Source organism: Pleurodeles waltl, chromosome 3_1, assembly GCF_031143425.1.
Source record: "Pleurodeles waltl isolate 20211129_DDA chromosome 3_1, aPleWal1.hap1.20221129, whole genome shotgun sequence".
NCBI classification, from domain to species: Eukaryota; Metazoa; Chordata; class Amphibia; order Caudata; family Salamandridae; genus Pleurodeles; species Pleurodeles waltl.
The window spans coordinates 350,722,021-350,738,991 of record NC_090440.1 but is presented as its reverse complement, the minus strand read 5'-3'; the positions used below and the strand labels follow the sequence as shown (position 1 = coordinate 350,738,991).

The 16,971-nt window shown below is 44.3% G+C and overlaps 1 protein-coding gene across 3 annotated transcripts in view; it reads left to right on the top strand.

Moving 5' to 3' along the window:
- The window catches only part of CEP152 (centrosomal protein 152), a 318,523-nt gene that overhangs the window by 158,648 nt on the left and 142,904 nt on the right, over nt 1-16,971 (top strand). For all 3 annotated transcript variants that reach the window (XM_069222500.1, XM_069222501.1, XM_069222502.1), the window contains exons 19-20: nt 5,163-5,342; nt 15,257-15,523. In XM_069222500.1, coding sequence (XP_069078601.1) covers nt 5,163-5,342; nt 15,257-15,523 — 447 coding nt within the window. The remainder of the gene's footprint in view (nt 1-5,162; nt 5,343-15,256; nt 15,524-16,971) is intronic.

Below are 16,971 nucleotides of genomic sequence, written 5' to 3'. Positions count from 1 at the left end.
ATCTGCACTACATTCCCTGGAATGGGGAAACCTAGACTCCTAGGACAAGGTAATTCTCCCTTCTGGTAGTTTACTCATGCGGAGTTACCGAGGCCGGAATTGTTGATTTTCCTTGCGTACTTAACTGGGAACTCTGAATGAGATTATGGTGTCTGCACTTTGTCCTTATTTTCCATCTGTCTTTGGTACTAGAAATGGGAATGGGTGATAACGTAGTCAGTTGAAACCCAGGCGGATGAGAGTGTACTTAAAATGTCAATAGGATCAGTAATTGTAATTAAACATATGCAAATACTCTCTGAAGTCAAATGCAATATGATACTGTGTGGCACCCATTGAATCAATAACTGTTTAGCTTTAGGCATTGTGTCAGCGTCAGACCTCATCAACGTATTCAGGTCCTGGTGGTACACATAAAACACAGGTCCTTCGACCCTTGCTTAGAACCTCTGACGGATAGCCCAGGGACACTGGGTGTGCCAGTTAGTCACAGAGCTAACATCCTAGACACCTCAGGTTTGATGCAGTGCTGCCCATTTTCTGAAGTCCTGTATGCCTTGCTCTTTATAGCAGGACTCCTCGATCGTATGCACTGGAAACTGGAGTCAAGCAGGGGGTCAGAGGAAATAGATCAGAAGCTGATTCACATATTTCTAGAGAAAGGTTAATATCCTCCACAAACTCAGCAGTCCGAAGTATTGCTACCATGTGTGCCACCCAATAGGTTGTAAAGCTTCAGCTGATTCACATGGACACCCTGTGGGTCTCTCTGGTGGCTCAGTGTATGTATTACGTTATACATCCTCAAGAGCAGCGTGATGAATACCCTTGAGAATTAGGACTTCCTAATCCTCCAGGTAAACCTATATGGGTAGCTATGTGGCCACATCATTCCTTTAGGACCTACTGGCTTTCCAGAACGGTTCTTCACTTTATGTATAAACAGGGTTATCCTGTTCCTTGGGCCGGGAACACAGTCTGCCACATAAGGCGTGGTGGAGCTGGAGGTTCTTTACTGAATGTCCTTCACCAATGTAACAGGGCACAGTGTCAAAGCTACAATTAAAATTAGCCACACCTTAGTCCATTTTATACCATTTGCCCATAGATGAAAAACAAGCCTGGTGCCAAAATGCCTCACTTCATCCTCAACTGCTTCTTCAATGTACTCATCATGCTGTTCAGCATTTTGATGAAATGCTCCACCAGCCCATTTACTTCGAAGTGATATTTAATGAAGAAGTTCAAATTTATTCAAGATTTGTTGCACATGGCCTACATTTAGACCCCCATGAGGTTTGCTCTTCTGTTGGAAAGCACTATCCTTAAGAATGTAGCAGAATAATTGGCTAGGAATGCTCTAGCAACTTCAGCAGCTGTAGTGGTTCACTGAATGGGAGCCAGGATACCATGGTCCACTACAATAAGAATGTACTTGCTTCCTGAGATTTTTGGATGGAATAGGTAGCCACAAATCTTGATCTTCATCCACTTCAGTAGAATCCCAACCATCCTCAGTGCTACAGAGAGTGCCCTAGCCGCCCCTCTAGGCTAACCAGTAACATTACAAATCTGGCAAGTCCCTCCATTTCTACAGTCATGCCAGCCAAAATGTAAAGGTGATATAGCATTTCTTTAAAGGGGCATCTTCAGATTCCATCTAGAATCAAATTCATGAACCAGTGGTTCACAGTACAGTAGACCATCTATGTATGCAATGTTAAAGTAACTAACAGCTTCATCCTCTACAAGAGTAGAAGGATTCCTCAGCTTTAGGTGGCTCACTGACTCTGATTCCTGGATACCTGCAGGGTGTTGATACTCCTCCCATGTTGCTGCAGGTAGTTTTGAACTCTGCATTGTTGATCTTACTGAGTTCTTAGTGGAAGGCCATGATATTTTCTGCATGGCCCAAGATTAAAACATTGGTGAGAGGTAATCACAGTGAAGTTTATGATCAAAAATGCAATCTTTATAATATAATATTTTTCATATTTTCTTCTCCTGTGTTGTTTTATAATTTAATTCAATTCAGAATTCATAGATGTTCTACTGTGTGTGTAGTTTTGTATTTTTCACTAATCCATAAACTACAACAATATATACGTTTATAAGATTGAAAAGGCCTCCACCTTTTTTTTTTCCAGACCTAATTGTGTGAGTAAATTTACATAGTTTGTTTCTTTATTCCATTGCAGAAGTGGTGCATTTGCATGACATTGTAAACAGAATATTGAATTTCCACTAAAATGTTTGAAAGGGGAAGAATGATGTCACCAATTTTCTTTCTTTCTTTTTCTGCATGTAGCTGGAGTTGCAGAGCAATTCCTTTTTGGGTTGTGACACCTAGTTTTTAATTTTACTGGGAGCTCACCTACTGGAAATCTTGAACTCTAACACTGGGACACTGCTATTCAGTGTCCAGTAAATGTGCTCTGTCGCCTAAAATTTGTTGAAATCGGCCCACAGCCTGATTTACACATTTACGTTTTCCTGGGAGGCCATAGTAAATTGTGCAGAAATACTGTTGGCATGGAAAGTTGAATGCCATTTTTGAACTGCAGCACCTATTGTGCTACTCGGTACAGAACACACGTCATCAGGCCTACCCAGTATAGCCTGAGAGCAGCAGCTTACATCTTGCTGCACATACCTGCTACAATCACCCTTTTGGGAAGTAAGAAATCCTCATTTTAAATATTACATAAGTCACCCTTAAACGCACCCTACCCTCAAGGTAGGGTGAATGCTATTTAAGAGTGGAACAGATGTGACATTAGAAGTGAATGTGACTAGGCCCAAAATGAGTCACTGGTCCTGTTGTAGTTGGTACACAGGAAAAGTAAAAGTATATTTTATACACTAAATAACAACTTTTGGCCTGTACCAGCTATGTACTCCATTCACAGGCTTAATTGTTATATCTAATAAAAATCTAACTTATGGTAAAATTGGATGTTTATTAAATATAAGGGAAATGTAACTTTTAGAAGGCTACCTTTACCTTTCCCTAACTGCTGATCTGTTTCCATTAGCTTTCCTGCCACTGCCAGCCAAGTCCTTGGCTGGAAATAGGTGTGACTGAGGTGTAAAAACTGCTTCCAGAGAAGATACAATGTCCTGGGAGTGGGATAGTGATTTCTTCCTGTGCCAGGAAGACCAGTTGGGGTGGGCCCAGGAACTTCAATAATTTAACAGGGGCCTGTCTTGTCACAGGCAAATGTTCAGTAACTCTTGGAAACCCCCAGCGTTTGTCCCTCTAGTTAGGCTGGCACCAAGCCCAGTGGTAGGAAGCTACCTCTGGAACCATTTCTGGTTGTCAAAAGAGGAGGGGACCGCTTATTACCCTGACAACACCTGATGGGAGAAACGATTTGGATATTGAGAATATGGGGCACTGATGGATTGTTTGCAGTAGGGTAAACGGGAACTGCTGAAAAAATGGGTAAGGTTGCCCCCCCTGGGAACTTTTACCCCATTGGTTAGAAAGTGTTCAGAAGTCACGCCCACTCACAAGCTCGTGCCAGGCATAAATGTGATACATCAAAGCACCTCCTCAAAACTCTCTTTGCACCTGGGGAAGATCAGAAGAGGATTTGATCTACTCCCTCTTGTACCAAGGACAAAGAAGTGGACACTAAGGGGGTCATTCTGACTTTGGCGGGCGGCGGACGCCGCCCGCCAAAGTTACCCCGTCGAAAGACCGCGGGGGTCATTTCGACTTTCCCGCTGGGCCGGCGGGCTACTGCCAAAAGATCACCCGCCGGCCCAGCGGGAAAGGCCCTGCAACAATGAAGCCGGCTCCGAATGGAGCCGGCGGAGTTGCAGGGGTGCGACGGGTGCAGTTGCACCCGTTGCGATTTTCACTGTCTGCAATGCAGACAGTGAAAATCCTTGTGGGGCCCTGTTAGGGGGCCTCTGCACTGTGCATGGGCAGTGCAGGGGCCCCCAGGGGCCCCACGACACCCGTTCCCGCCATCCTGTTCCGCCGCCATGGAGATTCAGCCCAGCCAGGGGTATTCCGGCGGGAAACCGCCGGATCCCCTTTTCTGACTGCGGCTTTACCGCCGCGGTCAGAATGGGCTCTGAAGCACCGCCAGCCTGTTGGCGGTGCTTCCGCGTCCCTCCACCCTGGCGGTCACAGACCGCCAGGGTTGGAATGAGGCCCTAAGTCTCAGTTGGCTGGTGACCTGTGTGTGGTTGGCTCACCTCAACCAAAAGGCCATCCAGAATTGTTCTATAAAGTTCTATCCTGACCCACCCAAATGTGGTTATTTGGGCACCAGAATAAAGTTTGTAAACTTTGAAAATCGTTTCCTTCAGGACTTCAAGGGGACATGCTGGAAGAAGTATCTGGCCAGCAGTTGCTGAGCATCTAATTGAAGTTCAGCCCCGTTCCAGTCAAGGCTCTCAGCACCTCTGAAAATAGCAATAAAATTCTGTTCTGCTTTTAAAATTTTCAGCAAGAATCATCCAAAGCTTTTCAGCAGTACCCCAATCTGGGAAGATTTTTTTTATTATGTCCTTCACATTCTGCTTTGGGACATAGAAATATTTGTTTTTTACTTTTTCACTTCCAGACTTTCACTGGGACTAATCTGCTTGGTGAACTGACCATTTCTCCGTTGCTTCCGCCCCCAAATCACACTGAGGTACTGATTCCCTAGACTATCAGTGACGCTTTGTGGTTTTTGGCACTATTTTCACTTAAGTTTTGAAAATTTCATATTTTAGATTCCTCTGTTGGATTTTTGTTAGTTTGGTCTTTACTCGCAACATTTTTCTCTTTATTGTAAAATTGGTTGTGGAATTTTAGTTTGTTTTGTGTGGCTTTTTTACTATGTATTCACTGCTTAAATATTTTACGCATAGCCTGACTTCTTTGTGTCACATTGTGAGTGATTAAGCACCAGTTTATTTTATTAAAGTTGTGTGACATGTAGCAAGTGGTGGCCTAATCATTTGAGGTGGCCACCCCAAAAAACAATTCACTTTCCTACAGCTGACCAAGTTGCTATATGGAAGGCATGCATTAGTGTAAATGGAAGGTTGTTTACACCCTGATGTATTACATTTTCAAACTGCTTTTGTGTAATGGATCATTTAGGGCGTATCTATAAAGGAATTCATTAGTAATGGCTTTTATTATTTCTTGTGTTTAGCTGAAGGAACTGCTGTTAAAAGAAAAAGAAGAGACTATCAGAACACTGATGGAGAAACACCAAAATGAGCTGGCCTCTGCAAGGAGTCAGTGGCTTAAAGACAAAGAAGCTGAACTGAAGCTGGAGGTTGAAGCTCAAGTGGCAATAGTCAAAACACTTTGGCAGGAAGAACAGACAAAGGTTGTTTTTGTCCTTGATACAGTTTTCAGAGTAACTCCTTTGCATTGAACAGTGCAGCCATAACACTTCTTTATGAAAGACTGCTTGCAGAAAATGTTTTGTCTGAATGAAATTTGGCTGTGTGAAATCCTGCACAACAAATCCTCCTTGTTTGAATTCTCCTGATACCACCAGTAAAATTCAAATGTGAGTAATGAAAATGACCAGTAATGAGATTTTACATAATCTGACATTACACATTTCTGTTTTCTTCCTGCACTAAGTCTGAACTTTTTAAAGCAATCAGCAGTCACAAGATGTTCAGGCAAGCTCTCTTCTTTACAACTCAGCTCTTTCTCCTGCTGCAGTTAACTTTCAGAATCACAACTGATTATTTTGAATGCTCTTGTCCCTTCTTTCTTAGTCAGAAGGTTCCTGGGCTAGAATCCCCTCCTGCAATTTGATGTTGGGTCATTTCCAACTAGCCAAGTCATAGAAACGGTTGAGTCTGTTGTCAGCTACAGTGTGGCTCACCTTGCAGTGAGGTTGAGCCAGCGCACTTCTCCATTTTAACGTCAGCAGCATGGACATAGCTTCATGGCTTATATCCATTTACCAAATCCATTTGTGAGGTCAAATAAATAGCATCCTTGTATGCATCCATTTTACATCTACCCAGCCTTACTTATTAACTATTAATTTATTAAACTGTGTCCTTGCAAAGAATTCAAATCAGTATTTGTTGTACAGTAGGTCACTGCAGTAAACGTATGCTGCACCACTGAATAGAAAAATAACCTCCTATTAATCTTTAGAGTTGGAGGTAATCACTATAGGTTAGCAGTATTGGTTGAGAAATGTAAGTGTCCAGATGCTTAGCTCAGTACATCCAATTAACACATCCCCTGGCAGCAGTATGCTGTCTGCTGATTGGAAGTAGTAAGGGACTTTTAAAAACCGAATTCTGAAACAAACCATCAAATACTGCAGCAAGAATCAGAACAATTAATGCATCATGGGCAAAAAATATCATCACTAAAATCAGAGTGGCCACAGGCACAAGTCTGTCATGCCCACAATCGGCAGTTGGCAATGGGAAAGACTGTGCTCTCTTCAAGATCTATAGGATGATGTCTGCTATATCTGAATCCGCTTGACCGTTTCCTACCATGGTTGGCTTTCTGTATGCAGACAAACTATTTTTTTTTTTGCTTCACATTTAAATATTGGATCAGATGCCAGTTCTTAAAAATGTAGTGGATGCTTCCATATTACAGAAGTAGTCTTGTCAAACAAAATATCTCTGGTTTCTGATGGATAGTTACTTGCAGATTCCTCACTGTTAGAATATTACCCAGCCTCCAGAATGGATCTGGAAGTTTACACAGCCATACTCCAGTGTGCCACCAGATGGTGCCATGCAGCTCCACGTATGAGTGGAGCCTCTGATAAGCGCCACCGCTGTGCGACAACATTGGCTCCTTTCATTCCATGCCTTCAAAAGTGGTTCTGGAGTTCTGTTCTCTTTTCATCAGTTGGCAAATCCCTTTCAAAATATTTTCCTGTGTGCAAGGGAATGAAGAATTATGATCCCACTGATGACTACATGGTTCAAACTATGCTGTGATGTCGACAACAAATGTCAGTGACGGACCCTATGTGCCTCTGTTGTTTTGGCTCTTGGGTATCACTATAAGTAGTGCAAACAATGTGCCCTCATGCACTTATAGGGGACCCCCGGTCCGTGAAGTGAATTTGTAAGTCGCCAAACACTGGAAGATGTCTTGAATCTTGTGCAAGTCCGGCTCCCACTCCTAGTCAATGATGTTGACTTGTTCCTATTATTGAGGCTCCTCTTGCTATAGATCATTTTTGTGGTCAAAGTTGGACACTAAGTTGAAGTCCAAATCTAAAGAAGGAGCATAAGAAGTCGAAATGGGACATCCCACAACTTTCTGTGAAGTGGAGGGCGTCAGAGTACCAATCCATATTGCTCCTGGTCCCCATTTGAGGAGCGAATTTCACAACAGGCCCCGTTGCACCCCAAATTTCCGAGGCAGTCTACAATACTGCAACAGGTCAAGTCTTTCAAGGAGGCCATGCTGAGTATTTTGGACTCTCTTCTCCGTGCCTTCGGCTCCCTCATGGGCCTCATTTCGGATTACCCATGGTGATTATGCCCGCTGCACTGCCTGTATATTAACAAACCTGCCTCAGGTTCCTCATGACTCTGGTGCTGACTTCCATTCTGGCTCAAAGATCTGGTGCCAGAGATCAAGCTGCTGCTGACTCCGGTTTTCAACCTCTAGCCAAATCTGCTTTGACCCCACCCACGGTCACATCCTGACTTTATTCCAGCACATTTGTTATCAGTCAGCTTTGATTCAGATAAAACACTTCTTCTTCCACAAGTGTAACAAAATGCCTTTTTTTGTATTGTTACCCCCAAAGTTTTGGAAAGGTTCTGCTGGGTTTTCAACCTCAGAGTACACTGTGGCTTGACAACCAAACCTCAGTGCCAGTGCTCTGACCCTTAACGTGTATGGTTCATTTGGCCTATACCCAATTGGCACCCTAACTTACTTTTAAGTCCTTCATATATGTTACCAACGGTACCCAAGGCCTCTCAGGGACTGCAGCACTTGTTGTACCACCCTGAGTGAGGCCAGGTAAAACTAAATCTCAGTCTACCACTACAGACTGGAAGGAAAGTTTAAATCTGCTAACTCAACTTTTTCATTTTACATACCAGCAAAGCCAAAGTCCCTTCTTAACGTGTTTAAGTCACCCCTACAGCAGGCCTATTGAGTCGTAAGGCAAGGTGCAGCATGTTAAAAAGTAGAACACGTTTGACATGTTCTCACAGTAAAAACCTGCCATTGTCATTTTTACTTTGAGAGAGATTGGTACCCCTATTTGGCAACTACAGAGGTACGCGCAGACAACTCAGCTGTGCTAACTTCTTAATGGGACTACCAAAGTTGCTACTTCAGGGAATCGGGCAACTCGTTACATAAGCCCAACTTGATGCTCAAGTCGAAATGAATGTAACTTGCAACCACATGCAACTTTTAGGAAGTTTCTACTCTGTTGTCCACTTTTCTACTGGCCATTTGCTATGGATGGCCGCAAGACAGCCTTCTACCCACCTGGGGAAAAGTGTCAGTGACAGGACAGGTCACAATAAAGTCCTGACGCTGGAGGAGGTCTGAACTCCTCCTGGCAGGGGGTCACACAGGGATGTTGGCCCAGAAGGCAAGGTCTAAAGGGGAAGTCACCTTTGAAGGTTAAACGGTGAACACACTAGAGATCTATTGGAGGGACAAGTTGGTGTCCGGGACAGAGAAGGGGAAAACACTGGCCAAACATGTTTTCCCATGGACATATAGCACACAGGTCGCCACACCTACCTAGCTAACGAGCTATACACATAATGGGAGAGGTCCTGACATCTTGGGAGTGGGCAGCATAGAGCACTCTGGGAAAGGTCGATCCCACACTTCACAGAAAGTTGTCATGAGGGGGAGAGGACCTAGTAGCCCTGTGGATAGTGACCGCGGCCTCCACTGATGGCCCTTTCTGGGCATAAAAAATGCACCTTTGGCACCTTGAACTCAGATCTCTATTGACTAGAGCAGAGGACCTGCGAAGAACTGCCCTGATGACCCTGGAACCAGAGAAGAAGAGTCTGCACTGAAGTTATACTGGCTCTGCCGCTCCTTGGGGTAGTGAAGGAAAGGGTTGTGCTTGCTGTGTCCTGCTTGTGGAGAAGTTGTCGCCCAAGTATAAGCAGAGACTCAGAGTCAGTTTGCTGACTTACTGTTCACAGCACAGATACACGGAAGCTGAAAAGGCCAAGTGGTCCTTGGAGTTGGTAGTGTGTTACGCAGTGAAGCCTCACAACCACACCGTATAATACCTGCCATTTAATAACAACAAGGCCTTCCTCGGAGGCTTCATTGCCTTTTTGGCTCAGATTTAGATCAACCCGATAATGATGATGCAAATAACTTACCCCTACATTTGGTAATGATGATACTATCTATATGAACTTACAGGAGTCCAGTGAGCTGTCTACTTCTCCTGATATGGGGTTGGTTTCACAATGCAACCTTTGCCAGTCTTATCTGAGACCATATTTTCATGTAATGAAGCTCTAACCAATACCCTTTTGGGCACTGGGGCAAATCCTTGCTCTTGCCCACTGGTGAACAGGCAGGTGGAAAGGCGTCACAGACTGGCACTAGGAGACCCGGGCTTTCTTTTGCAGCACCTGACTCCTGAGAGCTTGGTGGTCCAAGCTTCCAATAGTAAAGTCAACTCTATTACTCTATTGTGTTCCCCAAGCCCCTCCACACAGTTAGTTGAAAAGGACTGAGGCATTTGGGAAGTGGATGTTCTCTTCTTCCAGCATGACTTTGAGGTCAGTGTGCCTCATAGGACGTTAGAAACACGCCCTCTGGGATATGTCCAGCAAGATCTTGCTGGCAGTCCCGGAGGAGTTCTTGAAGTTAACTACTTTTCCCCTTCCTTGACGACTGGTGGATGCATCCCTGCTGGGCTGAAGGGGACATCTGAGAGAAGTAGACATCAGAGGAATCTGACCTCCATTGGAAACCTAGCTCCACATAAATCTGTTGAAGTTGTGTGCCATCCATCTGGCAATGAAGGCCTACCTGATTTTCCATTAAGGGAAGTCCAGTGCAGTTTTTCACGGACAGCCCCACCAACGTGGTACTGCAAAAAAGCAGGGTCGAGTGGGGTCCTGTGCCAAGAGCTGGTGGATCACGAAATGCAGATGCATTCAGAAATGGTGCAGGCTGTCTTCTGACAGTAGGGTGAGCCTTGTCTGAATCTTTTACAGCCATTGGGAACACAGTTTCAAAACTTTTGCACATAAGAGTACCTAAGAATGCTTTCTCCAGAACACACACACAGGTTATGGTGAAGCACAGGACTCCTCTACTGAATGCCTTTCCGCTATTTCCTTACATGCACCAAGTTTAGGAGGAGCCATCCTGGTGGCTCTGGATTAGACCAGGAGAGTGTGGTACTAGGAGCCTCTGGGCATGAGCATCTTTCCTCTGATCAGGCTACCACTTCAGAAGGATCTTCTGTGCAGGGTAATGTTCTGCAGTCAAGCCTGTGCAAGCTGCACCTCAGTGCGTGGAGACTGAGTGGGGGCACTTGATTGCATTCTATCTACTGTCTGAGGTTGTGGATGTCATCAACACAGCCAGATGTTCTTTTTTTTAAATTTAATTTAAATAAATCTTTTATTGGATTTATAAAATGTATGTAACAACTGTTAATGACAGGAAATCAGCAAGTATTGTCATAGTCGTAGAAGGTGCCCAGTAGTTTCAATTATACATTACATACGGGTATACGTGTATATACATTAAGTCTTTATACATATAGCAAGTCTTGCCATTTATTAGTAAATCCCATATCCCCGATAGTTCTGCCATGAAGTCCATACTTTGTCCCATTTTTTGGGGCAACCTCTGCTTTGATAGATTGTACGTTCAGCAGCCATGCATCGATCCATATCATGTAGCCATTCACGTATTTGCAGCAGTTCCCGTGTTCCCCAGTTGCGAGCTATGTTACTTTTAGACGCTGCTAGCCCCAGTGATAACCATATTTTGTTGTATCATGGAGGTGAGGCCTTTCCCTACACGCTCCTAGTGCCTCTTCCCTTTTAAGGCTTGTAGATTTTCAGGGGTATTATTGAACAACGTTTTGTATATAAGGAAGACCGCTTTAGTGCTGAGGCATTCGGAGAGGACACGATCCTGCAGTACGGTACCTTTCAGTATGTTGGCAACAAGAGCGTGTATTATTTGAGGGTATGTGTAGTATTAAGTCGGTGCGAGGTGGAACTGATCGGTCATCTCTCTCATAGGTTTGGGTGCGTCCCCCTACCATACATCTCCTAGTTTATTAATATCTATCAGTTTCCATTTATTAAAGCCTTGTAGCTTGCCTACTTATGAAAAAAGGCCGCTAGACCAGAACAAAGTCATTTCTGTAAGTTGATTTTTACTGCCTAGAAACGCGGAGGCCTTCGGACATATGGTTATCACCGCCATGGTATGTGTGGGTAATGATCGTGCCCGGGTTGCCTTATGGAGTGCACCCTGGTGGCCCTCTTCGCAACATGCATACCTATCAGTCCTCACTACTGATTCCTCGTGCGGGGCAAAGACCCAGTCATTAATTACTACTAGTTGGGTGTAGCTCAGTAGTATTTTTGTATGTCAGGCAACCCTATGCCTCCATCGTATGCCTCCTCTGGTAAGTTTCTGTAGTGCAATACGAGGTAGGTGCCCCAGAGCAGCTGCTATAAGGCAGCCTCCGTCCTTTGGAAGTACTCATTGTGCACCAAATATGGGACATTTTGTAGGGCATAGATCACCCAGTGTAGGGGTTATCATTTTAAATATTGTCTCCCATCCCAAAAGGGAGAGCAAAAAATCTTTCCAGTGTCAAACATCTGCCTCAAATCTTTCCAGGACCGATACTAGTTTGCCCTGATAAAATATCTTGGGGTCTCCATTGATGTAGACTCCTTAGTATTTAGAGCCCTCCTGTACTATGGACATGTGTATCGAGGTGGGGCGAATCGTCATGGGACCCGTCACTAGGTATATAAGGGACTCTGCCAATTCATAGTGTTTCCCAAGTAGGTGTTGAAGGTACTAAGGAGCTTAATGATTCATGGGATTGTGAATGCAGGGTCTGTAACATACAATAAGACTCCATCTTCGTATAAAGATATACGCTCCTCCCATCACCCTCCCCATGTGATTCTCTGTATCAGTAGGTCTCCCTTAATCCACCCAATTTAGGGGCTCTAACACTAGAGCAAACAGTAGAGGAGAGAGAGGGCATCCCTTTCTCGTTCTGCAATGCAGTGTGAAGGCCTGCAATGTAACTGTTAACTCTTACCTGTGCCTGTGGTTCTTGGTACAGGAGGTGGACCCAGCCCAAAAATGAAGAGCCAAAGCCGAAATGTTCCAGCACTGCGACTATGTATTCCCACTCAAGGGTGTCGAAGGCTTTGGATGCATCAGTGAAGATGACCAGTGTAGTTATGTCAGGGTCTTATGCACCTGCTAATATTCCAAACAAGCACCTAAGGTTCAACCTGGCGCTCAGTTGAGGCATAAAGCCTGACTGGTCTGGGTGCACAAAAGTAGTTGCCACCTGCCTGAGTCTATTGGATAGGAGTTTAGCTAGGACCTTGGCCTCCACGTTAAGGAGGGAGATTGGGCTGTATGATTCACACTGATCCGGCGGTTTACCCGACTTGTGGATCACCACTATGGTCGCCTGGTGTTGGTCTCTAAGTAGGATCCCTGTGTCTTTTGCCTCTGTCCACATCCTGAGGAGTGGAGGCACTGTTTTACTGGCTAATCCTTTGTATAATTCCATGGGTAAATCATTTGCAACCATTGCTTTTCCGGATGAGTGTGAGCCTATAGCTTGCAGTATTTCAGTTTGTGTAAAGTTGCGCTCTAGCATTTATTTGTGGTCTGTCGAGAGGGGAGATGTTGCGATTTCCTGTAGGAATTTGAATATTTCCTCTGTAGGTACAGATAAGTGAGTGACATAAGGTCTGGAGTAGTAGGACGCAAACTCCTCTCCTGTGTCTTTAGCCCTTTCCTTCACCTCTACGCTCTCTGTAGTGAGTCGGAGGACCCAGATACGAGCCTGGTCTCTCTTCTCTAGCCACGCCAACAGCTTTCCGACTTTATTTCCCAACTCATAGATACTCCTCTCCGACAGAGTATGTATTGTGCATGCGGTGTCGGTGTCAACTTAGTTAACGTCCACCATGTTGGGCTGCAAGCCACACATCCATCAGCCAGGTGTCCTTGTACAAACTTTGTTGATGCAGGGTGTTCTGAGAAATTTATGGTCTGGTGTTGTGTGTGCAACACAGACCACCTGCAAGCCAAACTGTTGGCTATTTTGTTTCTTTTATCTTTGGCCCTGCAAGGTCTTGCAGCGAGCTCCATTAAAGATTATTATTTGTCAGGCCATTTGCCATTTGCCTGTCCAGCTGTCCTTTTATGATGCCACAGTGGAATCTTAATTTCGGCCTGATGTTCATGTGTACCCTCTCTGAGCCACTGCACAACTGCTCATTACGTCTTCTGATTCTCAAAGCCAACTTCCTCATTGCGATCATTTCAGTTTGCTGCATGAGTGAGCACCGGAACAACTCTCTGCAGCCGCCATACACCACCTTTTCCCAGACCAACTGGTATTGACAACTGGGGCAGCCGTTTTGCCTAAAGTCGGCATACCTTTTCGCATTAGGCAAGCCATCACTCTTTCAAAGTTCTTTGCCCCACGTCTCCCCTCGAAAGAAGAGAAGAGGCTCAATTGACTGGACCCCAGAAAGCCTTGAGCTTTTATATAGATCACACCAAAGAACATCATGTGGATGATCAGTTTTTGGTGGTGTTCTCTGGGCTAGAAAGGTAAGATGGTGCAGAAAAGAACTCCGTCCATGTGGATAGTCCTCTGCATCAAGACCTGCTACGCATTGGCCAAGAAGAAGCCTCTGGAAAGCCTATGAGCTCATTCCACTGGTGCCAAGGCTGCTTCCACTATTTTGGCCGGCAGAGAATCTGTTTATTTAAAAAAAAAAACCTCCTTAATGAATTTGTCCCAAGCACACTGGAGCAGTATCTCCCCTTGCATTCATAACATATGACAGTAGGCATAGAAGCAGTACGAGTCAGTCTCAACATCACATATCTCCAAAATAAGGAATGGCAGAGTTATCATGTCCAGGCCCACAATTCCCTTCTTCCCCACCCCTTTGACATTTATTGACTCTGTTACCCCCTAATTGCCCCCATGTACTCCCGTAGGATTTCTGTCGCCCATGGCTTGTATGGTCGTGGCTCCATGTATATCCCATTCCTCCGCCGAGCCTTTCCATATTTTATAATTCTTTTTGGGGCATCCTCATGTCTTGTACATGATGATGAGATGTGCGGTCCAATAGTAGAAGTGGATGTCGGGTGTGGCTATACCCTCTTCGAACACCGGTTGACAGCACTTCTCCAGGGAGATGCGCAGAACCACTTTTCCCCCGTAGCATTGCTCTCAGTTGTGCATTCACCCTCTTAAAAAAGGGCTTAACAGTTGGAAAAGGGTGGTTTTGTATATGATACAGAAGACGCCGTTGTGCAACCATCTTAAAGATGGCCGAGCGACCCAGCAGGGACAGCAGAAGAGCTCTTCGGAACTTAGCGTCCCTTGCCAGCTGCTCCAGCATGGCACCAAGTTCCTCTCAAAGGAGCTCCTTGCATCTCTGGTGACAAACACCCCCAAGTATCGAAACCCATCAGGTTGCATCGAAAGTCCAGATGCCAATATGATATCAGTCGGGCAAGAGGCAAGAGTCAGTTGCATAACTCCACTCTAACCTTTGAAAAAAAACAAATATATATATATATATACACACACATATATGCTTTGCTTGTATGTTTGGAAGTGTGTTTGCTATTAGTGGTTGGACAAACAACATTTTTAATTTCTGAATTTCTTAAAAGAATGATTACATGTAAATATGTTGGGTTGCAGGCAACTGACAAATTTTCCTAGTCTGCAGTGAAGTAGTCTTTAATTGTAAATTGATTTCTTAATTAGGTCTATTTTATGATACTATTTTATTTGATTCCAGCAGCACATACAAGCTGCTGTTTGCAGTCCTTCATTTTCAAATGCACACTATAAACTGCATGTGCTTAAGTTTATGAATCTGTATGTTTCTGTGGTCTCGTGTGCATGATTTGAGTGTAGCTACTTCATCAAAGGCTTACATACACATTTTAAAGTTAATTTTATTTGTATTAATAACCCAGATGTTTACTCTTGTCAGTAATATTAACTTTATAATGTCTATTCAGGTAATGGAAGAAGCCGTTCACAACACAGAAAAGGATTGGCAACAGAGGCTGAAAGGAAAGGTGGAAGAAATTAATAAGCCAGTTGTCCTGGAGCACAAAAATATTGAAATTCAGACAGAACCAAATGAGGCCACTGATTCATCAAGTAAAGAAATCATTGAAGAGCTGCAGCTTAAACTTCAGAATTCCTTGCAGGAGAAGGAGAAAGCTGTTCGACAGGCTGTGCTTGATTTGGAGATTCAGCAATGCGAGAATATTAGCAAACAGGTACTTAAGCCATGCATACATCTTAGATTATTCTTATAAACAAAGCATGTTACCTTCAAATTCTAACAACCCCTCGTAAACCAAACGTCTCAGGCATTATTAATGTGTTTGTTCATATATGTTTGTCTTCCAGAATATGGCATACCATAGAGGTATTTACCTGAATTGCCTAGATTAATGTTATAAATTATTCTTTGTTCAATAGAAAGCTTTATTAGTGGCACCTTCCACTGGATTGATTATATGAGGAACTATAAATCATTGGTCAGGGGCCACAGCTTCATAAGTTTTCAAAGTAGACCCCTTGGTAGTCAGAAATGTGTTCTCCTCTTTACAAGTTAACTGTTTGACCTAGATTCATTCCAAAGATAGATAAAGGAATCTCCTGGGGGAATATGATATAATATGACTGTAGAAGACTGGGTTTTTGTTGCAGTATCCCCACCCATACACTTTTTGCCTGGTATTTGATGGAACCTTGACTGAAGTGCACTGGTTTCCTGCTAGCCAGGTCCCCAATGCCAGTGATCTTTCCCCAAAAATGCACAATTGTTCTCCCCATTTGGCAATACCTTTGGCACCCCTGTAAGACCCTAGTACATGGTACCCCAGGTACCTGGGACATGGAGACCAAAGAGGTTTCCCAAGGACTGCAGCATGTATTGGGCCATCCTCGGAGACTCCTCACTTAGCTCTTGCAGACTGTCATTGCAGGCTGCGTGTCTTGGTCCAGCTATAAGTGAAAACATGACATGGCACACAGCCTGTGTGTCATGCCCACTAACACTGCTTGCAGTATATGTAAATCACCCCTACAGCATACCTTTCAACCGTAAGGCAGTGTGCATTATATTACTTGTGTGGTCATATCTGCAAGAGCAGATATACCCCTGCTATGTCTTTATTGATTCTTAGACTTATAGTACGTGATCAAGGAAGCCATTTTAATTACATGTTTTGGACACTGGTCAATGTGAGTTCCCCAGCTCCATGATGGCTTCACTGAAAATAGGAATGTTCGGTACCAAGCATCTCATATTAATAAACCCTCAGTGATTCCAGTGATGGATTTCTTAATACATGCACCCAGAGTGCACGTTATACTTGCTCCCTGAAAAACCTACCAACAACTAGTGTGCTGGCTGACTGGCCTAAATCATCCTGCAACCAACAGACACGTTTCTGACCCCCAGGAGTGAGAGTGTTCGCTCTCGGGCAGTCAGGAACAAAGCCTGCTCTGGCAGGGGCGTTACACACCCCTCTCAACTGGATGACCTGTGAATTAGCATTCCAAGGTAGGGGGCTTCAAAGAGCCCACCGCCTTTGGAATGCGCATCAGGCGAATCTGGACGAGATGCTGAAGAAGGGCCCATTTGGCACCTGGACAGGCAGGAAAATTAGTAGTCAGAGAGGGTTGCACACACCTTCGGTACAGTTCCACCCCTGAG